General features: G+C 48.6%; 1 protein-coding gene across 1 annotated transcript; it reads right to left on the bottom strand.

The window, feature by feature from the left end:
- Positions 1-2221: 2221 nt before the first annotated feature.
- LOC104017524 (rho GTPase-activating protein 25) lies at positions 2222-23088 on the bottom strand. Its single transcript, XM_087762999.1, is given in 12 exon segments — positions 2222-2670; positions 3265-3307; positions 3310-3850; positions 4368-4567; positions 5332-5453; positions 6035-6108; positions 7084-7216; positions 9713-9920; positions 12598-12717; positions 13144-13231; positions 15456-15649; positions 22963-23088. Coding segments are annotated over 12 exon segments (1995 nt in total). The 5' UTR covers positions 23024-23088; the 3' UTR covers positions 2222-2459.
- Positions 23089-23486: the final 398 nt, after the last annotated feature.

The raw sequence follows: 23486 nt of genomic DNA, 5'->3' as shown, positions 1-23486 counted from the left end.
TTGCTCTGAAATGATGGCAGGCAAAATGCATCTCACAGGCACTTTGGAAACCTCTTGATTTGAGCGTCAGGAAGATGTGGGTCCCATAGATGTATGGTGGGAACTTTGACTTGCAGCACCAGTGGTGTTAGTGGTGCTTGAAAGAGACTTCAGGAGACAAGAAATGTGTCATCTCAGGATGCCATAGCATGTGGGACTTGCAGGTGATGGGGAAGGTGAGGTTTGGATAGCTCATCTCTGAAGGTGGCTAAGCTCTGGTAGAGGCCACGCTGTCCTCCTTGGGGCTCTTCTCTGTGATGCCCATCCCTCTGCAAGGCTGCAGGCTGCAGAGCTCTGCACCAGCAGGTCCAGGCCTGCTGGTCCAATGCAAAGGGGTACTGTGATCCTCACTGAGATTTCAGATTACCAAGTGTCATATTTAAAATATTTTAATCAGATTTTAAACATTTTAATCAGAATTGATCATTGCAAGAGCAGAGGACCTTGGCTGTGGGTCCTCTGGAAGGCACTGTGATTTTGCAATAGCCCCATGCAGTAATCCCATGCAGACCTCCAGAAAAAAATAATCCCCTGGCATGAAGGTTTGTGGGCGGGACAGTGAGGAGCTGTGTAGTTTCCAAGGATCCTATGGAAAGGAAAACCACCTGGAGTCAGAGCCTATAGGTCAAATGAGCTATTTATGGGTTGGATTCTTAAATGCAGCTCAACTTTCACAAACCTTTCCTTTACCTGTACTTTATATCCACAGCTGAGCAAAGGTGGATTCAATACACCAAACTGAATCTAAGTTTGAGACTAAGGAGTCTGGGCTCAGTTTTAAGGATAGACAAGTCCCCCCCAGCAAGGCTGACAGCAGCAAGTGCTGTATACCCAATATTGACTTTTATTCTCTGATTACATTTTCCTGGTCCCATCTCCCCTTTTTTTCACATAGTTTCCTCTCTGTCCCTTTCTCTCACCAGTTTGTTTTTCTTAGCAGGCTCTGCCAAGCAGGTCTGCAGCCTGTCTTGAGCTGAATTTTCATATCACCAAAGCCAGGTCCTCAGTAGCAGTAACCCAGTGTTGTTGCATTAACTTCACCATGCTTGGCACAGAGGCACACGTTTGGTCCTAGACACCCTGCTTGAAAACTCCTGCAGATCTCTGTGTTTTTCCCTTTTCTGTTCCCATGAAGGCTCTAGGCTGGGCTGAGGCTCTGTGGTGTTGTTCCCCCTTCTTAACATAAATGAGGAGTGAAAGGTTTTCTTGCAGAGTCTTGTTATTTTCTTTCCTACACCAAAAGCTTCAGCAGCATCATGGTACTGTTGGAAGGGTGACTTGCTGGCAGGCAGTGGGAAAACAAGCAGACAAGTGTACAAATAGCCACACTGGCACCGTGAGACCTTCGGGTCCAGTTAGTCTTTACGCTGATGGCAGCAAGTGACAGGGAAAGACCCAGAATCATCACTGGGGTGCATACCCAGGTTTCCACAAAGGTGGCTGAGGAAATCCTGTTCTACGCTGATGAAATGATGAAAAACAAAAGCAGAGGTGGTAAATAAGTCCAGGTCTGTCATTCTTTGAAAACTGTCTATCGGGAAAAATGCAGAAGCCCCATTTTCTGTACTGGGTAAAGCTGCTGATGGACTCCCTCTGCACAAAAAGCTTCATGTATGGATGCATGAAAGTGCTCTCCAAAGCCTCATCAGCAGCTGTGCTGGATTTATATACACATGGCTATAAGGAACAGTGATTTAAAATAACTGAACAGCCACTTAACTAAAGAGGTTTTTATGATATTGTGATTTTATACCTGGAGCCTTGATATGGATGAGTCTGGCACAGCACAGCAAGTGATGCTGTATGAGACCTCTTCTCAGGGGACCCGATGGGCTGTCTGGGCTTCCCTTGCTCTATAAGAGCAATGATCAACTGTATGTGTTAATGTGAACATCTCAGTCGTGGTGCTGACAGCATTTGCAGCCCACCATCCAGGCACACTGCGTGACAGGCTGTGCCACCCCAGACCTCAGGGCTTTTCTGTCTCCCCAGATTCAGGATTTATGGACTTTTTGTTCCACTCAGAAGCACTGTGGGTGTCCAGCAAGGAGCCAACCGGCTGGCAGAAAGAGATGCTTGCTGGTTGATTTTTTTAAAGGCATAATGTGTCCTTAACCTGAACTCCTGAGTGCAAGATATTCTGATTGAGCAGCAAGAAGTATCGGCCTGTTCTACAGGTAACTTGAGCAGCTGAAAGAGGAGTTGAAAAAAACACACCAAAAAAAGCTAAAGAATATTTTTGAAATTTCCTGTTTCAGAGCATAAACCAGCCTCTAACTTCTGAGTTCCTTCCTCTGAACCAGCCCGTGGTCAGTAGCAGAATATTGGACGATACAAGTCCCTGGCTCTGAACCTGTTTGGCAATTCCTGTGGATTCATGCAGCTGCATTTTATGTCTGTCCACAGCTGGGTGTCGTCTCCTAGTTGGTTTTGGCATCAGTTTTGCTCGTGGATTTAGCTAAGTTTTTTATCTCCTCCTCAAGCATCTTGTTTTTCTTCTCCATGTCCTCCCATGAGCACTCCACGTTCATCAACTTCAGCTCCAGTTCCTCAGACTTCTTCTTCTCCCTCTCAATGTCCTGATTCAGCCTCACCACTTTGGCCCAGACTTCATAGTTTTCCTTCTCAAGACTGCAAAGAGAAACAGACTGTGAAAGGACTGGATCAGAAGAGTGCCGGGAAGTCATTGTTTGGCTCTTAAGGAGTCTGCCCTCTCTGTCATTAAGCAATAAAATAAGCCAGAGGTTATGTCCTGATCCCCTGACCCTCAATGGCCACATAACACGATGCAATAAATCAATACACGTGATACATAATAATATGATAACAATATGTGAAGCTATTAGTAACACTGATGGTTACAACTAATAATGTAATAATGCTACAATTGAATTCTGGATAGTATAATGGTACAATATTGTAGTAATAACAAGAATTATGACAGTGTAATTATTGCAGAAATATTATAGTGCTATACAGTGATGTAATAAGAACTATAGAGTATTAATATTGTAGTAATATAACATCAGCAACTATGTCAGGAGAGTACAGCACATGAGCATTGACTTTTAGATAGCCTACTATAATACTGTATTTTATTATTAGTCATTACTATTATATACTGTACAGTATTACTGGTAAATAAATCTATGCAATACCAGTGTTATAATAACATGAGCTGAAGATTTCATACTCTCCAGAAAGCGGCACTGTGCAGTGTGTTACCTTTTAATTTGTTCCTCATAGTCATTTTTCTGTACCTCCATTTCTTTTCCAGCTTCAGGATCATGTTTTGCAGGAACTCCCTGCTCTCCTGATCAGGCTTGGAGACCTCGGCAGGGCTGCTGGTCGGACTGGCTATTTCCTTTGGCTGATGGCTGGGACTGGGGGAGGGTAGAAATTCCTTATCATCAGAGCCGCTGCTTGTTTGGCTGGGGCTGGAGCTGCTGCCTTCCCCACTTTCTGCCTGGGAGGTAGGAACGTTATCGTAGGTTGAAGCCCGGTGAAGGTCAAGCAGCTTAAAAAGATCATGAGACAACGTTCTCTTATGTCCATCGGGGACCACGGATCGCATGCTGCTCCCAGGGGAGCTTTTCCAAAAGTCACGGGCAAATATATCATTTTTGTCATTGCTGCCTTTCTCCCCCAGAGAAGCAGCCGTCAGGAAAGATTTCCCGTTAGATAAAGTCTGAGTTCTTTTCCTTGACTGCGTTTTCCACATTCCCAGTGTATCTTTGGACCCATTATCTGCTCCGGGTGCACTTGAGCTCACAGCTGGTCCGGGGGCACTGCTGGAATTCAGGTCATCTCTCTGTAAAACAGACCCATGGCATTAGGACAGCCTCGTCCTGCTTTGTGAGCAGAGACAGGTTGCAGCGATTGCTGTGACTGCGGTATTCACAAAAGGCACATTTTAACATGCTAACAGGAATGGCCACAAGTTTTCCATAAAAAATTATTTTGGGTTGCACTGTGTTTTCCATTAAAAAGAACTTTTTGCAGAGATTCTTTCTTTCTGAGAAAAGCCTTTAATCCTCAATGTTTTCACTTCACCAGCATGAACTGAAAAGGTTTCATCTATTCTGCCTTTTAACTAAAAAACTTTAGAAGTTTTCATTTTTCCCAGAATAGTAGATTTTCCACAGGAAAGTGGAAAATTTATCTACATCGTTTTCCTGATGTAGATATTCCAGGGATGACAGTTACATCTCTTTACCCTATTAATAGCAAGCACTCTTAGTGGCTCACTGACCTGTTAGATCCCATAATAATTAATCACACTTGTATTAAATTTATGTTTTATTATTTCTCTGAGGATCTAGCCTTACCATTTGCCTTTGGATCAAGCTCTCCACCCTGGGCACCGCAGGATCCTCTGCAGAGTCCCAGCTCACAGAGCTGCGCGGGATGGGGGCCTTCTTGTCATTTTTTTGGGCAGGTGGGGAGGGTGGCACATCCTTGGATGGGGGAAAGAGCTCTGCATGGTCACTTATCATCACAGTCATCACTTTCTGGATCTGTGGCGTGCCTGGAAGAAATTAGAGATCTGTCAGCAGCAAACCCAATGCGATGGGCTTTCTTCCACCCACGCTTGCATTTTCTTGTTGGTCTTTCTGGTGTCCAAAATGGAGATGCACATAGTAATGAAGGTGAAGACAAAGAGCACCATCATAAAACCAAATAAAGGGAGGGATTTTTATATCACTCCAGAACAGCAGTAGTAGACCATGGAGCAACCAAGACGGGAGTCTGCTCAGCTGCACCAAGCCACAAATTGTGCTTCTTTGGCTCGACAGGCAAACTACAAGTATCAGTTATATGAACAGGCATGTGAATAGCTGGACCATTTACATGTGATGTCTGTAGAGCAGAGCAGTCTTTGGCCTTAAAATATTTCTTCTATTAGTTCTGCCACATCTGTCCTTGCCCATGGGGTTACAGCTTGGCTCAGCTAAACTTTCTTTGAGTTTCCTTTTTTTCTCTAAGAAGAATTTCTCACCTTCCTGCTCTAAGCAAAAAAAAGGTGACTTCACCAAATTCCTGAATAGTTTGAAATCTATGGAGAGAACACACAGTGCAACTCCTGAGGGGTTTTGTCACCATTAGCACATTTATAGCCTAACTAACACATGGCTTTACTCTACCCTGCTGTGCTTACTGTGCCCAGGCACACGTCTGGCTTATATCCATGGGTCTACCGTAGAAAATTTTTAATTTCAAGATTGTGGATGCAACTGAGTATTTCAGCATATCAGGTGCTCCTATGCCAATTATTCCAGGAGTCCCTTTTACCTCTCATAATAATTGCAGGATCCTCTATCTTGGGTCTGATGAGGTTCACTCCAATCACTGTTGCCAGGTTATCCACACTCATCTTGTTGACACTAGAGTTCAACTGTATTTCGTGTAGAAACCTGCCAGAATCCAAGGGGAAATATTTCAAGTCAGAGAAGGAAGACTGCAAAAAGCCTTGCACACCCACTGGTATAAAACCCCGATTAATCCATCCAGGTCTTCCTCTAAGTCCCAAGGACAAAAACATATAGTTGCCTTATAACTGCAAACTGGAGCTGGGTCTTATTGGTGTCAGTAGAAAAAACACCATGTGATGAGCTGGTCAGCCCCAAAAAAAAAATCAAAAAGGAACAGAAAACCCCCATCTAATATTTAATAACCACAGGAAAATCACCCAGGCTGGGTGAAACCCAACAGTTTTGTTGCACAAGGCTTTGTCTAGAAAAACTACATTTGATTTTAATTCTCAGGGATTCATAAGTGAGTTTTAGGGTAGGCATTTATGCTCAGAAATTGTCAAGGTGTTTATCCCCATGGCTGAAATTCTTCCTTTACAAAAGTCAGGATCTGGTGCCTCGAGGGGAATCAAAACATGGCTTGAGAGGGCTCTCTCTAGAGGAGTCAGCCTCAGCCTTTGGGATGATCTTTCTACTCACCAACACCAAATCTGAGCTGTTTATACCTTGTGCAGAGGACTGACCTGCAGATATAGCTGAGGAGGTTGTAGTTGTTTCTGGGAAGGAGGGACAGTTGCTTCAGGAGTTCCTGATGGCCCTAAATGCAAGTTAAGAAATAGCTCTATAAAGATTCACAGATGTATACGGACTCAAGAGTGGCTCTTGGTCACTCCGTCCATCCCTATATGGTCTCACCTCTTGGCAGTTGCTCGCCTGGGAAATTACATTTCTCTGGCAGACCAAGCACGGACATGGAGAAGTTTTTGTACAGTGGTCAGCAAGAAGAGGCAGCCCACTGCCCAGCACTGCTGCTGCCACAACAAAGGAAAAGAGCAGAGTCCCCTCCAGCCCAGCACATGTGTGATGAGCTCTTCGGAAAGAGCTGATCATGCCTAATCTCCTTGCATTTCTTGTATATAAAACATTTAGGACATTTTTAACCCCAAAGATCCTGAAGTGAAACAACCTACAAGAAACATTTGCCCTTGAAATATAGGGCTGAACACTGCAGTTCACGGAGCTCATGCTACCGAGGATGTAATCTGCCTTATTTTTTTGTTTATAGGAACAGCATCCGTGAATGGGGTTTTTTTTTTCAGTGGGGGGCTTCTTTTCCACCCAAATATATAGTTAGGAGAAGACAGTTCCCATCTGTCCTCCCTCTCCCAAATCTCCACTTCCTTCCTTGGCCTCACCCAGAGCCCTCCACCAGCTCTGCTCTCAGCTCAGGCTGATGGAGGCTGCAGGAGGTTGTGTTTCCTTCCTCTCTTGGTTTTCACACTTGCTGTTTGCTGCAAGGGCTCAAAGAAAAGAGGTGCTGAGCAGATCTTAGATCTGCTCCAGAAATTTAAGCTTTAAAATGGATAAATCCATGTTGTCAAGCTGGGAAACCCCACTGGCTTTGGGAGATTTTATCTTTTTAATTTTTTTCCTTTTTCTTTTTTTTCCCCAGATTTCAAAGCTCAGTAATTGCACAGCTTATAATGCACCTGGCATCTCCAACTCGCAAAGCCCTGGCACTGAAACACAGCTAATTTTAAGGCCAGAAGGAAAGAAATGAATGCATCTCTACCTTTGTCTCATCTGCATCCAGCGCCTGACCGCACAGCAGGAAATCCTCGTACTGCATCCAGGGTACGACTGGCTCGGGGAGCTCCCGCAGGTAGAGTTTGAACAGAGAGGCCACGGTGTGCACATCCGTATCCCTGCAACATGCAAAGAGCCACTCACGTGAAACTCACACCCAGCTGGTGAGCAAACCCGACCCTGCTCCAGGAGCATGAGATTATATTTAAGCTCTGTGTACAGATGCAGGAGACAGAGAGAGATAAATAGGGAGACCAAACCAAGCTGGAGGGAATCCATAGGGCACCCCAAGCCAGGGAATGGCCCCACCTGGCAGGCAAATAAATGCTTGGTGGAGATTTTCCCCACCGTGGGGCTGGCAGGTCCCCAGTGTTCGTACCCGGGCTGAGCCTTCCCAGCCTGCGTTTGACTCATGAGGGTTTGCATGTAAATATTGTCTGGTGTTCATGTGTTTGGCAGGCACTCCCCACTCTGTGCAGAGCTGGCGAAACTTGCCTGGGGTTTTTAAGATTAACAGCAATTACTGAAGATGTTCTGCTGGGACAGATGTTTGCAGCTTTGCATACCATATAGTTTACATTATGTCAAAAGGACACTGTCAAGATTGTAAGCCTCTAAGTTGACCTACCTTGAAGTCGCTAAACTGTTATAAACTTCTAGCAAAAATCCCCCAGGTCATTTATTTTTAGGATTGGTTGGGGTTTTTAAAATACTATTATTTTTAACAAATGCACATAACCATAGAGGAATTTTTTCAGAGCTGTATTTTTGTAGGGCCTATAAATACATACCATTAGGCATCCTGGATGTCTGGGCTGCAACAGCAGCTTTCTAATGCTCCCCACTCAATCCTGCCATGCTTGTGTGCACAAGTGTGCCTGTGCAAACTCAAACAGGCTGCGAAGATGACACTGAGGGTCAAGCCAGCATCTTTCAGCATTCAGCTCACTGGAAACCCCATTATTGGCCTTCCTCCTCACTAAGAAGATGTTTTGATTGAAGTGCATGGGGGTTGCAGTCACCCTGAGATGACTGCAGCAATGCTCATACCAAACCCTGCAGCACAGGGTTAACATCGCAGGGTGCTGGGAAAAGGGCCAAACTCCCTCACCATGCCCCACTGCAAAACACAGTTCTGGGAAAAAGAAAAAAAAAAGGCTTCACCTTCCTATGACCCCCATACAGGTTACAACAGGAAAGCTCTCAGCAGGACGCTGGCACCCAGAAAGCAAGAAATATTCAGCTGTAAAACCAACAGCCAAGATGGTTACGCTTCCAGAGCAGCCGTGGCTCTACCTTGCACAGCACAGGGATTATTTAGGTAAAAGTGCTGTGTTTTTTCCTAACAAAGCTGCATAAAGCTAGGTAAAAACAGGAAAAGTTTTGTGGTTAGGAACAGGCCTGCGAATACAGAGACAAGGCCCCTGTACTCGGCTTAGGCAAACTGTTTTGCACAAAAGTCCAGGGAAGCTCCTGGTTTTGGGTGCTCCCCTCCCACAAGCACCCCAGATTTTGCTGGTGGCTCTCAGAGCTCAGGTGGTGCCGTATGGGGGAGCTCCCTGGGTCTGTATAGATAGGGCATCACCACGGCCAGTCTCAAGCACCTTCATACACATGCAGCAGCCTGGGCACTCCTTGTTGCCATTATGGTCGACAGGGCAGGGCAGGATTTAAACCAAAAAGCCTCACTTTAGGTGCCATGGAAAGGCAGAACCCACTTTTCCTTTATCCCAGCACAGGGGTCATTGCTTTCACCAATGCAAACCATCGGGTAAAGCCCCAGAGCAGCCTGTACGACTGAGCAGGGGACACTGGGCAATGCCTTACGCAGCTGGGGCCAAAAGCAAGGGGTTAAACTCTGACTTGGGGGTGAGGACAGGTGGGAAACCTCTTTAGAGATAAGGAGGCATCTGTGGGGGCAGCTGGTCTGCAAGCTATCAAGGGAGGGCTTTATAAAGAGATGCACCAGGGGTTTATCTTCTCTCATTTTGCATAGGGCATGACAGAGGTAGCAGTAACAAATATCTCTCTCCAAAGCCTTTCTGAGACCTACAGGCAGCTCTCTCAGCTTTAGGGAGTTTGCTATTTCCTCTTAGTCCTGCAGAGGAAGGGGTCAGGAGGATGCAGCCTTGCAGCAGCCAAAATCTCTCTCTCATCTCTATATGGTGGTGTAGGGAAAAGCAACAGGAGGAAAATATCATGGCTATGGGCTGGCAGGGAAAGAAATAACTTCTACTGTGTGCATCAGTGTGTTCTCTGAGCTTATTTATAATCCTTTACTTGCTCTCCTTTCTCTAAACCTCTACCCTTAGCTGATGGGCTATGTAGGCTCTTCCCTTTGCCTCCTTCCTTGGCTGCTCCTGCAAATAATAATTGCTGCACAGGGCCAGGATTTTCTTAAATGCTTTCCTTTATTTCCATAAATCTCATTTCAGCACCCTCTGATTCTGCTTTTGCCTCCATTTGGGGTTTCTGCTGAATCCTCTGTCTTTGTCAAGCCCTTCTGGAGGGTCCACGTTTCCTGCAGGGCATTGCTGGGCTCCCTGGGCTGCTTTTCCCCAGAGTTTGGGGTGTGTGAGATCTAGTTGAGTAGGAGAGGGGGAATCCAGCATTACCGGTCAAATGATGGCCTCTCCTCAGCATCGAATGCATCCCTGAGCTGTTTCACCAGGTTGTCCTGGCCGGGGAGGCGGAAGATTCCCTCCTCACTCACACCGTGCTCCCGGATGAACTCAGCACACTTCTGCACCAGGATGGGGACCTGGTGCTGCCCGAGTTTCTGCTCATAGCGCATGGTCTCTGCCAAGCGCTGGCCGAACACCACTAGGGAAAGGACAGAGAGGTTAGAGGAGCCCAAAAGCTTTGCTAAAGGCACGTTACCTGCCAAAGTGCATCATGCAAATGTAACAGCAGTACCTGCTTTTCTGATAGCATAGGAGCTACAAGAAGTCTGCAAACTGGGGGAAAGCAGAACTTCTTCCAAAGAAGTAATAGCAAAATGAAACCTTGTTCCTCCTCCAAATAATTAACAGTTCTCAAAATGATTAAAACCAGGCAGTGAGCCTTGGTTTTTGCCATGCTGCTTGCCTGCCTTGGAGCAGGGTGCTGATACAGAGGGAGACAGGAACAGCAAAAAGGCTGATGCGAGGGCACAGGGAGAGAAGGCAAGCTCCTTACACAAACCTGAATGATATAGAAAGCACAGGAGACCACCAAGAAATAAGAAAAGCAGCCTTGCAGAGATTTGGGGCTGGAAGTCTTACTGATTTAGTTGCTTTTCTTCCCCCTCCCCTTTCCTCTCACCCTCCAGAAACTCCCCTGTGCAAAGAAGAGCAGTATTTTGCAGTGGGTGGTACCTTTCCTTCGGAGCAATGGCTTTTTCCTCCTGAACTCACAGCAAAAGAAGAGCTCGAAGGTGGGAAGGCAGCAGCCTGCATCCCAGCTCTTCCTCCTTGGAGCCTGGGGCATGGTAAGAGCAGACAAATCCCAACTTGAACTGGCTCTGGGATATTAATGGCAAAGGGTCCTATGGTCCTCTACCATATTTTTGCCCCGGTGGTGCCTGCAATGTGTTCACCTCGTGCTCTGAAGGCTGAAATAATTCCTGTGTATCTTCCAGACCAGGAAAATGCAAGTAAACACTCTCATCTGGAACCGCGAGGCTTGTTGGCACCTGCCTGATCATGGGGATTTTTCATTTATGACTTGCTTACACTTTTAAATAATGAATATAAACCTGTCATTGTGCACAGTAAAGGCAAATAACTTTTTTTTTTTTTTTTTTTTTTTTGGCCCTTCTGCTTTGGTAGCTGATAATGAATTGCTTATTTAACTGCAAGCTGGCAGATTTGTTAATTTGGGGATACCTCCCCAGGGCCAATGCGATGCCCATGCCAGCCCACCTGCAGGTGGCTGTCATTGTAGGGTGGCAGCCAGACCTGCAGCACCCTCTGAGATTTTGGAGATGCTTTTGCTGTTGCTTCATACTTTGCAGCTGCTCTGCTTTTTGGTGTACAACAAGCTCACAACTAGCTGGGTCATATGGGGCTGCTTCCAGGTGGGCTCTTGCCAAAACCTCCATCATACAGTGGGTTGCTTTAAAAGCGCATGTTGCCTCAGCTTGCATTGAAGCCAAAACCCTAAAGCATGAAGTTTCAGAGTCCGTTAACCTGTGTATTTACATAAAATGCAGCTCCATGGTATCTGAATTCTCTGCTATCCTCAGGGCTCTCTGTACTACTATAAATTTACATTTTCTATCATATAAGGTCACTTTATCTAGCTGGAAGAAACTGGCAGCCTCCTAAGTTTAAGCAAGGATCAGATGTGGAGTTGTTATTAAATATTAGAGCCAGGTGGGGCAATGCCCTGAAAATTTCTGGCTCATGCAATCCTAATTTCAGATGAGTAATGCTGCCTGCCCCAGGACAGTGCACGTTTCAGTTTAGAGGCAGAAAACACCAGGGTTGCAGACAAAATCCAGTTGTGTCGTCATCTAGGTGAAGCTTATCTGTGCCTATGGTAGGGTCACTGGGAATGAGCTCAAATTGACAATGCCTGCTTGCCTCCGAACTGCTGTGATTTATATTTACACAGGAGCTATGGGAGAGCAGAGCTCCATCATGCTTGTCTTATACAGCTGAAGGGCATGGACCCTATAAAAAATTACGTAAATAGTCAGGGCAAAGCACAGAGGGAGGGAGGAGAGGCTCAGGATGACCATCCAGGTTCGTGCTCTTTTGGAAGAGAGCTAAAGAGATTCCCAGCCCTGTTTCATTGGTGAATCTTGCTTATAGGAGTTCATCCTTATAGGAAAAGTCTGGATAGTTCATCCTTACAGCAAAAGCGGCTGGAGTGACCTTTGCTGCTTCCTTTGCGGGCTTCACCTGTGGTGGCAAATTTACAGTGTGCCCCTTTCTGATCAATTCATGTTTTATACTTCCCTGACCACAATTTTGTAATGGCATAAATGCATGCCCAAGGGGGCTGGAAGCAAGGATCTTGTCACCACAAGCCTTGTCTGTGTGTGGGGAGGGCGATTGCATGGCCAAGGCAGACTCTGCAGAGAAAATGGGGGCAGAAGGGCTGGGCTGAGCAAGAAAAGCTGGAAGAAAAGCAAAGCAAGGAAACTGGCAGGTGAAAGGCAAGATTTTTCAATGCTTTATCCCTGAATATGAGTTGTTTTCAAGAACAACATTTTCTGGAGTCAATAAGTCAATGAGAAAGTTTGCAAAAGAGGTTGAAACCAGCCCAGAAATCTTCATTCATGCTTGGCTGCCATTTCCTTAATACTGCCCATGTTTGCAGCAGACCCAACACTGCAGGGTCTGGTCTAGGAGTACGTTTCTAAGGCATTACAAGTTACAGTCACATTACAGCTCTGTTTTCCAGTTTCAAGTATTTATGAGCCCAGCTTTGAAATCCTTGCACAAAAGTACTGCGGAGCACAAGGAGATGGTAGGAAATCGCCTCTCCAAGAGCTGTCCCTTCTCCCCATTACCTCCTGACGCTGACCCCAGCACTCGTCGGATGGATTTAACCCATTCCTCCATCTCAGACTGGGAATTAGCCATGAGCATGCAGGCGTCCTGCCCTGTCCGGTTCTGGTCTCCAGAGACCCCTGCAAAAAACCATTTATCATCATTTATACAGAAGATTGGAGGAGAAAAGACACGTTCTTGTTGTTTCCTTTGCTAAATGCTTTTGGCTCCAAATGTCCCCATTAATGTTTATTTGGCTGTGAAATGAAGCAGTGCTCTTACATTTCACCCTTGCTGAAGGTCTGCAAGAAGGGAACAGAAACTGCTTAACACAGCAGTTTGGCAAGGCTTCTCAGCATGGGACATGGGCACTGACACAGGACCCTCCTCCAGCCCTGACGTGCGAATATTGAAAGCAAGACATTAGTTTTCATGTGCAATGCAGTGCTGTGGGGACCTTGAAAAGAAGTGGGAGCAAAAGGACTGACAAAATGACTTGCCCAAATGATTTTGGGTGAACAGTCCAACCCAAAAGCGTGCAACAAAGAGGAGTGAAGCATCCTCACCTGGGATGATTTCAAAGATAAATTTCCCTCCTTCCTCTGGGTTGCTGGCCACCTCCTTGATGGTGCTTCCCTGGAGAGACAGGCAACCCTAGGACAAAGCAGAGCAGGAGCTGCAAATACCCGTGTCCCATCTCTGCGAGGCTGACACTACCATGTGTCAGCACTGAGGATCAAAGTCCTTCTTTCAAACAGATTGCAGGACCTGGTGGCCTCATATATATATATATATATATGCACTAAAAATGACTTTTCAAACAATAAGGGACGCTTCTTTTTTCTGATGAAGTGATTCTCAGAATAAGAAAACTGGTTCTTTTGCTCTTTCCATTTTTTCCTCCCTTCTCATGTTTTTTTTAACCCTTGTTGGGAGTGGAAGAAGAAAGTACAAAGGAGAAGGTACTTGGCAAAACACCGGAGCACCCTGTTTCTGCTGCACCAGAGCAGGAAAACTGTTCCTTTAACACAGCAACACTTAAATCCAAAATCCAAACCCAAAGTTTGCAGGAGAGGAGTAGAGAAAAAGAAGAAAAAGGGAGGACAAATAAAAAAGCAAAGTGGAAAACAGCCATTTCTTTTGGACCTTCCTTTCTCCAGCTGTCGTGGCAAACACGGGCAACTCAGTCCCCACTGGAGGGGGCGGGTGGGGAGCATGTGGGGGCCGAGCAGGCGCGTGAGTCAGCACCGGAGGCCTCCCCGGGCAGGAAACGAGGCTGTGCCATAGAAATGAAGTTTCTTGGTGATTTCAGCCTCCTGAAAGCCATTGGGCTTCTGCAAGCAGTGAGGACCGTCAGCGCTCCAAAAGCCTGAATTGCAGCTGTATCAGTCAGAATCATTGATGGGATCAGAGAGATTTAAAATGACCCAGGATGGTGCATCAGGGTCACGGCGAGAGCTGCCAAAAGCACCATGCATAGCAATAAGCTTTTTACAGCACTTTCTGTTTCTACATCCCATTTACACCTGGGGAGACTGCTCTTCCCAGTCACCCCTGAAATGGGGTAAAGCCAGAAATAGGACCTGGATCCCACTGGGCTCAGCCCTGTGCTTTCACCCTGAGGATCTACTGATCACCTTCCCCTTACGAGTGTTTTCTATCTTGAGATTAGTTTTGCTACCAGCAACAATTTGTACAGAGAATGGCTTTTCTGGCAATGGGGAGGACCTTTCCCTGAAATTTCTCAAAACAAGGAAAAGATGGTGGATATTCAAAAAGTAAGTTACGGTATGGAGAAAATGGTTGAAAAACTAAAAAGTTATCCATATAAATTGGGAAAACAACCCGATTTCTTCCTGGCAAGTGTACTACAATGCATACCCTGAAAAATAGTTTATACAGGTGAGACAGAGGACTTCTTACAACCCGGAGGGGCTGAAGATGGGATGATGCTGCCAGAGGGCTGCGGACATTGGGCACTGGTGCAGACGTTTAAATCATGCCCAAGTGGGTGATCACACTCCTGTCTTGCGCAAAGGGTTGGGTGCACATTGTGCTCTCCTGGAGATCTCAAAAAGCATCAGAACTGACATGCACTGGAGCGTTCAGCAGATTTCAAGCCTTTTCCTCTAAGGAAAAGGCAGCGGGGCAGGTTTCCTCTGGCCGCGCAGGGTGGACCAGGGCGGCAGCTGAATAACACAAACTGCTTCTGCACCACTGAGCCTTCTGCAAAGGATGGGGCTGGGCCAGGATGGGATACAAACCCAGAGGCTGGAGAGAGTTCCTTTCCATATGCCTCCAGCTGCCCTTTCCCGTGGCAAGAGGTCCTAAGGAAGCAGCTGCCCTTCGCTGTCATCTGTCCAGCCCACAGCCCTGCCGTGAGGTCTGTCTTGGGCAGATTCTCACACCCAGGCTATGCTGAAAGTCCTGCTTGTTTTTTCCTAAAAGCATCCTGTAAGATGCCTTTCCCACCAAGGGCATGGCTGAAACCTCTCTCAAAGCTCCCGTCATCTTGTGCACCCATTGCTGTACCTGCCATCACAAAAACAGTGGTGCACTGACCTCTTTTTCTCCCCAGCCTGTTTCTGTTGTCTTGGAGAATGATAGCAACTTTCTAGTTGGTAACTGGGTTTTTTTTTTTTCCCAGCACTCCATTGCTTGGGCACAGAGGGACCAAGCCCCCAGCAGGGCTCGCAGGCACTTTAAGAATTTAAGTGCATAGATGATCCTGATCAGGATCTCTCTTCTCTGTTACTGGCCAAAGGCAGAAAACCTCTTTAATATCCTACTCCAGACCCATCCCAAACCATTTCCCTATGAACAAAGTTGCAAGAAGGGGGAGACTGAGGACCAGCAAAGCCCAGCAGCCTCATCCTACCTGTGGTTTGACATCATCCTCGTCCTTGTAGTAGTAAAGCTGCTGGCCCTTAAGCACGAAGTACCGCTGCTGCCAGTTCTTGACGATGGAGTGCTGCTTTTTCAGCCAGCCGATCTTCAGGGGCCGCTCCAGTGGGTTGGGGGAGGCCGGCCGGGTGCCTGCTGGCTCGCCGCTCATCACGCTCTTGGAGCGGGCTGCCAAGGAAAGAGAGGGACGGGCTGGCAGGGATGCACGGGGACGAGCTGCCAGCAGACCTGCGTCCCCAGGGCCTATTTAAGCTACAACAGCAAGAGCAGCTCTCTGCCCCTCTGCCTGTGCTGAGCAAACTGGCTAGAGTTTCTGAAGGAAGTGGCTGCAGTATCTGTCAGTATGTGCTTCCTTTTTCCTGCGTGGGAGTAATTGTCTTGCAAGTGAGAAGAAAATCATTAGCTTCTTTTTTTAATGGGAGTGTGGGGGGTTTTTTTATACCCACCCCAAACAGCCTGCAGCAGCGATAACAGAATGACCCAGCCTGGCTTGAAAAAAAACTGTTTGGAAATTGCAGTTTTGCTCTGGAAGAGCGTTGCCTGATGTTTCCAATGGGGCAGTTCTCATACAATGAGGCTGGAAAGTCTCCAAGGGGGGAAAAAAATGCCAGTGTGGATTTACTGGCTGGGCAGAGCAGTGTCCCCTGTCTCCCGTTTGCATCGCGTAGATGAGTCCCACTGGTGCCACTGACCTGTGCCAGGCACCGGCAGCATGGCCCTGTGGCATCTCTAAATGCTTCTGTGATAGTAAATGCCTTGGGAGGGATTGTTTCCAGAGAGGACACTTTGATTTTTGCCTCTGGACCGGGCACTGCAGGACCCCAGCACCAACCTGGCTGGGTAGAGTTAGCATTTATGGTCGCAGGGCAAAAATAATTATATGACTCCAGGGGAATTCAGCTTCACTGGTCTCTGCACATGGTGATTTCCTGAGGTCTTATGTCTCCCCTGCTAAAATGGAGCTGATGGCACCTGGCTGGGTCCTGTGGGTGAGGGTGGTGCAAGATTCAGGCCCCTGAGCCCAGCAGCATTTGCTGGCAGAGGGCATTCAAGCCAAGCCAGGGCCATGAGGGAGGCGTTGTGCAATGCTGAGGGATGGGGGAAGCTGCGGCAGCCCCATATCTCTGCCCACTTTTCCCCCGAAGCTGGTCAGCGGAGCAGAGAGCTGCAAAAGCTGCATTAGATATGAGTGTTGATGAACCCTGGCATGGACCTGAGTGCAAAGGACAAGCTTAAAAAAGGAGAAAATTAAACATCACCCGCTGCTGCCTTGTGATGTTTGGGACCGGGGGCATCTCACACCTGAGCAGGTACTCCCACTGCACAGACAGCCACAGGGAGCATGAGCCTACAAAACATTTTGCACTCAGTGCCGAGCAGTTAGCAGTTGCTTCAGAGGTCAGGGGTGCTGCAGTTCAAGAGCGTGCCCAGCTTCCCCTTCTGAAATCCCCCGGAGCAAGAAACCCTGCTGTGTTTTGCCTTCATCCTTTGGAGCCAGGCTTGGGTAGGGCACTCTGAGCTCACTTCTCCACTACAAACCTGTTACAGGACTGCAAAGCCCTTTCCAAAAATCAAAAAGGATCGTGAATCCAAAAATCAAAAAGGATCGTGAATCCAAAAATCAGCCTTTGAAACACAGTGAGGATGCTGCTTGTATCTCAATGCATGCGGATGTGGGATGCCCCCTGCAGAGGATGTGGTTGTAAGCAAGGACCTTCAAAAGGGATTTGCCAGCCAGCTCCCCTGAGAAATGCTGGTACTAAGGATTACCCTGATGCAAAAACCAAAATGGGATTTCCAAATTGCACTCCAAGCTCCGGGCAGCTTCTTTGCTCTTTGCCAAAACATCTGCATTACTCAAATCTCATAAATAGTAACATGATTCTCAGCAAACTGCTCACAAACAGCATTGCTCCTCTCCCTAAATCATGTTCCTTCATGTCTTGCGGCTTCTGCCAACTCCTCAGGGGCGAGGATTTTTGGGGAATGATCCGCAAGGGTGGAGCATGGAGGCTACTGGGTGCAGGGCACTGCCTGCCTCCCACGAACGCTTTGCTCTGCAGAAACCACAGCCCATTGCCAAAGAGCAAATCCCGAATGGGCTGGCTCCAAACTAGCCCCGTTCTGCAGAAAACAGCACTCCCATGAGCCAGCACTCTGATGCCTTCCCGAATTTTGCTGTGTGTTCTCCTATCTGATCATAGGACCTCATCTCCCCATCGATGAAACAGAGAAGCTGATATTCACTCTGTTTAATTAGCACTAACGTTTGCAGAGTGAGCTCTCCGTACCAAGCACCCATGACCACAAGGGCTTAATCTGAAGTGAAGCCATTGCAATGCAGCTCGCAGGGTCCGTACTCACACCCAAATGGGTGGAAAACAGGGATGCGTCTCCATCCATCAGCTCCGTGTTCAGCCTTCCCCAAAAAGCTCAGCTCAGCCCAGCAGCACTGATATTCCAGCGGCACAAGTCTTGGAAGCAGAAATTGTGTATTTTATGAAAAATGCAATGTTTTACTACCTTTTATCAGAGATAATAATCTCTAAGCCCATCATGGCTGCATCAGGGCTCTGCACCATGGAAACGAAGCGACCTGGCAGGCACTGCTACCTGGGGGTTCCCCCTGCTCTCAGCCTTGAGCTTAAATTGCCCGGTTCTTGCTGGAAATAAGGTTTATTCTCTCCCTCTTTGCAGCCTTTCCCAGGTGCATAAGGAATGTGCATTCAGAGGGGTACACTTGGATCCCCTTTCTTTGGCATCAGCCCTCCTGAAACACCAGACTCAAGGTGCAACCGGAGGCCTGTGCTTACCCATGGCTTAGCCATGTTCATGCACATGCATGTGCACCAATGTGAACATGCAGACGTATTTTCCCTCTGCACGAGACAGCTCTCCCTGTACTTTGGGCTCATTTAAGGCCAAAATAACAGTGTGCAGGGTCCTTCTTACCCATGATGAGAGCACTCCCCAACCACTGTCCCCACCGCAGGGCTCGTGTGGAGGTGTGGGGAGGGACCGGCTGTGGGGAGCTTGGCTTTGCAGACGGTGAGGCTATTTTTGCCCAGTGGAAAGTTTTCTGCAGTCACAAAACCAGAACTACCAAGGCTGCAGCTCCCTCGCTTACCACTTTTCCAAGTTTCTACCTTTTGTGGCCAGTGCAATGCCCAGCTCACATGAGATGACCCGCTGAAAATTTTACATGGGGCTGGGGTGAAGCTTTTTCCTTGGTTCTCACCAGGGTGGTCCATCACTTGCAATCATCTCCTCCTTTACCAATACATCCCTGCCACACTTGGCCCCGCTCTTCCTTGTCACTCTCGCAGGGCAGGAAAGAGCCACTAAGAGCAAATGCGGTGCCCCCCGAAGCGTTTCCTGTGATAACCGCCTCTGAAGTTGAATATTTCCTCCAAAACATCCTCATTCTTCCTCCAGCCCTGGGGACCAGCCGTAGCAGGGTGCCCGTGTCCTGCTGCCTGCTCCCCGCTCCCCGAAAAGAGGAGCCCTGCCAAAGTGTGACTTGCAGGAGAAATTGCATTGGGTGCCACCGTGGTGTCCACATGGACTCTGGCTCCTGCCCGAAATCCTTGTCTTGGGCAAGAGCCCTGCCTGCCATCCCCTTTGCTCCTGCCTTACAGGAGGGATGTCAGGTACTTGCAATAAAAAAACAGTAAAAGCAAAAGTGCCACAATAGGTGTTGCAATGAAAATTGCAAGTGCAATTTTCTCCTTCGTTGAAATAAATAGCTTTGCATTTTTCTTAGCATGAGGAAGCACAGAGGAGCCAGTGCACTGTCCTGGGGCTTACAAAAGCTGCTTGTGCTATGGTGATGGCTGGGGACAAGGAGGGGGAAGTGCCCTGAAGCCGGGAAGAGCCAGCGAGGGCAGAGGTGACTAATTTGCAGATATTTTCCACAAGCAAGTCACATCCCTGCTGCACCCTTGAAGACATCAGTGTCTGGTCCCCGCAGCCAGAAACCCCAAAGCATGAGAAGAGTCGATGCACCGAGCTGTGCCCCAGCGCTCAGGTCTCTGCACACACACACACACACACCCCTCATCTCATGGGCTTGCAGCAGCTGCAAGCTGCGAAAAGCACCCAGGATTTCCTCGCAAGCAGATTTTCTTGAACAAAAGCAATTCCTGGTAAGAACACAGGTTCAAGCCTGTGTCCCATCTCCACCCTCTCTGCTTCCCAGCAGCCAGCAGGCTCAGGATCCCCTGGCCTTTTTTTCTGCACTATCATCGATTGAATTTACCTACTGCTCCGCAGCCTCTGTGCCAAAAAAAAATTAATTATCCTAAGGATGGGCAATGCAGAAATCCAGGATGCTTCTATAACTATGTGAGGATTTTTCCACCGCTGTCCTGCAAACTGATGAGTGCAGGTGATGGCGCTGCTTCCTCTGCCTGCCTGCAAGATTCTGGACCACCTGGGGTCATAGAATCATAGAATCATAGAAACGTTAAGGTTGGAAAAGACCCTTAAGATCATCGAGTCCAACCGTTAACCTATCACTGCCAAGTCCATCACTAAACCATGTCCTCGAGCACCATGTCTATCCATTCTTTAAATACCTCCAGGGATGGAGACTCAACCACCTCCCTGGGCAGCCTGTTCCAATGCTTGACCACCCTCTTGGTGAAGAAGTTTTTCCTAATATCCAACCTAAACCTCCCCTGGGGCAGCTTGAGGCCGTTTCCTCTCGTCCTATCACTCATTACTAGGGAGAAGACACTGACCCCCACCTCGCTACAACCTCCTTTCAGGTAGTTGTAGAGAGCAATAAGGTCTCCCCTCAGCCTCCTCTTCTCCAGACTCAACAACCCCAGCTCCCTCAGCCGCTCCTCATAAGACTTGTGCTCTAGACCCTTCACCAACTTCGTTGCCCTTCTTTGGACACACTCCAGCACCTCCATGTCTTTCTTGTAGTGAGGGGCCCAAAACCGAACACAGTACTCGAGGCGCGGCCTCACCAGTGCCGAGTACAGGGGCACTATCACCTCCCTGCTCCTGCTGGCCACACTATTCCTGATACAAGCCAGGATGCCATTGGCCCTCTTGGCCACCTGAGCACACTGCTGGCTCATGTTCAGTCAGCTGTCAACCAACACCCCCAGGTCCTTTTCCGCCAGGCAGCTCTCCAGCCACTCCTCCCCCAGCCTGTAGCGTTGCATGGGGTTGTTGTGACCCAAGTGCAGGACTCGGCATTTAGCCTTGTTGAACCTCATACAGTTGGCCCCAGCCCAACGATCCAGCCTGTCCAGGTCCCTCTGCAGGGCCTTCCTACCTTCCAGCAGATCGACGCTTCCACCCAACTTGGTGTCACCTGCAAACTTACTAAGGGTGCACTCGATCCCCTCATCCAGATCGTTGATAGAGATGTTGAACAGGACCGGCCCCAGTACTGAGCCCTGGGGAACACCACTCGTGACCGGCCGCCAACTGGATTTGACTCCATTCACCACCACTCTCTGGGCTCGGCCGTCCAGCCAGTTTTTAACCCAGCAGAGAGTGCACCCATCCAAGCCGTGAGCAGCCAGCTTCTCCAGGAGAATGCTGTGGGAGACAGTGTCAAAGGCCTTACTGAAGTCCAAGTAGACAACATCCACAGCCTTCCCCTCATCCACTAAGCGGGTCACCTTGTCACAGAAAGAGACCAGGTTAGTGAAACAGGATCTCCCTTTCATAAACCCATGCTGGATGAGCCTGATGGCCTGGTTGTCCCGCACGTGCTGCGTGATGGCACTCAAGATGATCTGCTCCATGACCTTCCCCAGCACCGAGGTCAGGCTGACAGGCCTGTAGTTCCCCGGATCCTCCTTCCGACCCTTCTTGTAGAGGGGCGTCACATTTGCTAGCTTCCAGTCATCCGGGACCTCCCCGTTTGACCAGGACTGCTGATAAATGATGGCGAGTGGCTTGGCAAGCTCCTCTGCCAGCTCCTTCAGTATCCGCGGGTGGATCCCATCTGGCCCCATGGACTTGTGTGCATCCAGGTGGAGGAGCAGGTCAGTGACTGCCACCTCTTTGACTAGCTTGACTATTAAAGGCTGAGGCAAAGAAGGCATTAAGTACCTCTGCCTTCTCCTCATCCTTCATGGCCAGGTTACCTTCTGCATCCAACAAAGGAGGGAGATTCTCCCTGGCCCTCCTTTTGTCGCTGATATATTTATAAAAACATTTTTTGTTGTCTTTAACGGCGGTGGCCAGTTTAAGTTCCAGCTGCGCCTTTGCCTTTCTGATCTCCCTGCATATCCTCACAACATCCTTGTAATCCCCCTGAGTCGCCTGCCCCTTCTTCCAAAGGTGGTAAGCTCTCCTTTTTTCTCATCCTGCACATTGCTGTGCATCGCCAAGCCCAGCCCCAGTGGCAGCTGCCGGGGACCAGCAGTGCTTCTTTTGGGGCCTTGTGTGAAGCAAATGGTTTGGCCACCCCAATGGGTGGGAGCTTCAGATAGAAGTCCAAATTGCCTTTGCAAGAAAATCCAGCCAGGACAACCTTGCAAGCTGACACAAGGTGCAGGGAGGAAGAGCTCAGCACTGCAGAGACTGGCTTGGTCAAATCTCTTTGCTTCAGGGAGAAATCAAGTTGCCAATGTGTGCCTTGACTGTGTTTTGGCACCAGTGCCAGGACCATGGAGGGCCTTTGCCTCAGTGTGTGCACAAGGCTGGGCTTGTGCACCCCTTCCTCCACCACAGCATCCTCGCCCCCAAATCCCCTCACTGGTTTCTTGACCCAAAAGTAGGCATTGGCTCTGCCATGGTATTTTGGCCACAGAGCCCGCCGTAGGGATCCCTCACTCCTTCCCAAAGGCATTCTCAAGTGGTTCTCATGCTGGAGATGGATCCCATGGAGGAGGAGAGCCGTGCAAAGCCTGGGCAGAGGCAGGAGATAAGTCAGGAAATCACACAGTGAAGCCATCCCATGGCACAGAGCCCGGCATGGGCATCAAAGGGCTCTTTACCATCGGTGAGAGGAAACCAGTGACGTCGGGGTGGGAGAAGAAACCTGATCAAGAGCGAGATTGCTTCCTCCAGCCTGCACCACTCCGTCTGCCCCTTGGCCTGCACTTCACCTCCTGCAAGGCTTGCTCCAACAGAATGAGCCCATGTGGTTTAAATCCCCCCCAAACCTGGATTTTAGGTGGGCAGCAGCCCCACGCTGCCAGATCCCCCAGTTCCCCACCCTACCGAGACAGCTGCTGCTCCAGCCCCAGAGCCACAGCCCTGGCCGTGCTCCCACAGCATCCCGCAGTGACAACTTTGCAAATCACTTCTTGCATATCATTTGCAAACCATCTGCTGTCTCGAAAGTGGTAGCTGGGGGCCAGGTCCCCCCACCAAGGCCAGAAGCAGGTTTGGGTCTGGGCCGTAGCTGAAATTGCAGCTGGGCTTGGCCACAGGCACCCCGGCAGACCTGGCTTGCACCTGAAAGGCTGAAGCAGAAACAGAAGGGCATAAAGAAACAGTCACAGTACCTATTTTTGCAGCATCCATTTTCAGGTTGAAATCCCAGTTCCGTGGCAGCTTGAGGGACATTTTGGATCAGGAGGGGCTTTTTTTTTTTTTTTCAAAGGGGGTTTGCTTAGGAGATGGGCTGAAACGAAGCTCTGATAGTCCCGTGGGGATCCTGCACCCAGGGTGCGATCCCCGCCACGAAGAGCGATGGCTCGGCAAGGGTTGATTTGCCAACGTACTTCCTCCTCCCTTCTCTGAGAGCGGCTGTGAACCCCATAAAAGTACTTTCCTGCCCTGCTTTCCTGCAAAGCTCTCGTCTTGCTTCCCTGACGACGCTGAGGTGATGCCGCCTTTTTTGCTCCCCTTTTTGCTATCCCCTTTGGTTGATGCGGAGACGCAACAGCTTGGCCCCAGCCTTGCACCGAAATGTGGCTGCCCGGGGTTGCTCTCCGCACGCTGCTTGTTGCATTTGAGGAAGTGGGTGTCCTTCTCGGTGCCGTTGGTGCACTAGAAAAGTGCTCGCTGAAGGACGCAGCCCAGCACG

This window comes from Nipponia nippon, unplaced genomic scaffold (assembly GCF_047370975.1).
Source record: "Nipponia nippon isolate SJK-2023a ecotype South Korea unplaced genomic scaffold, ASM4737097v1 scaffold_27, whole genome shotgun sequence".
NCBI lineage: Eukaryota > Metazoa > Chordata > Aves > Pelecaniformes > Threskiornithidae > Nipponia > Nipponia nippon.
This window is presented reverse-complemented; position numbering and strand designations above follow the sequence as displayed.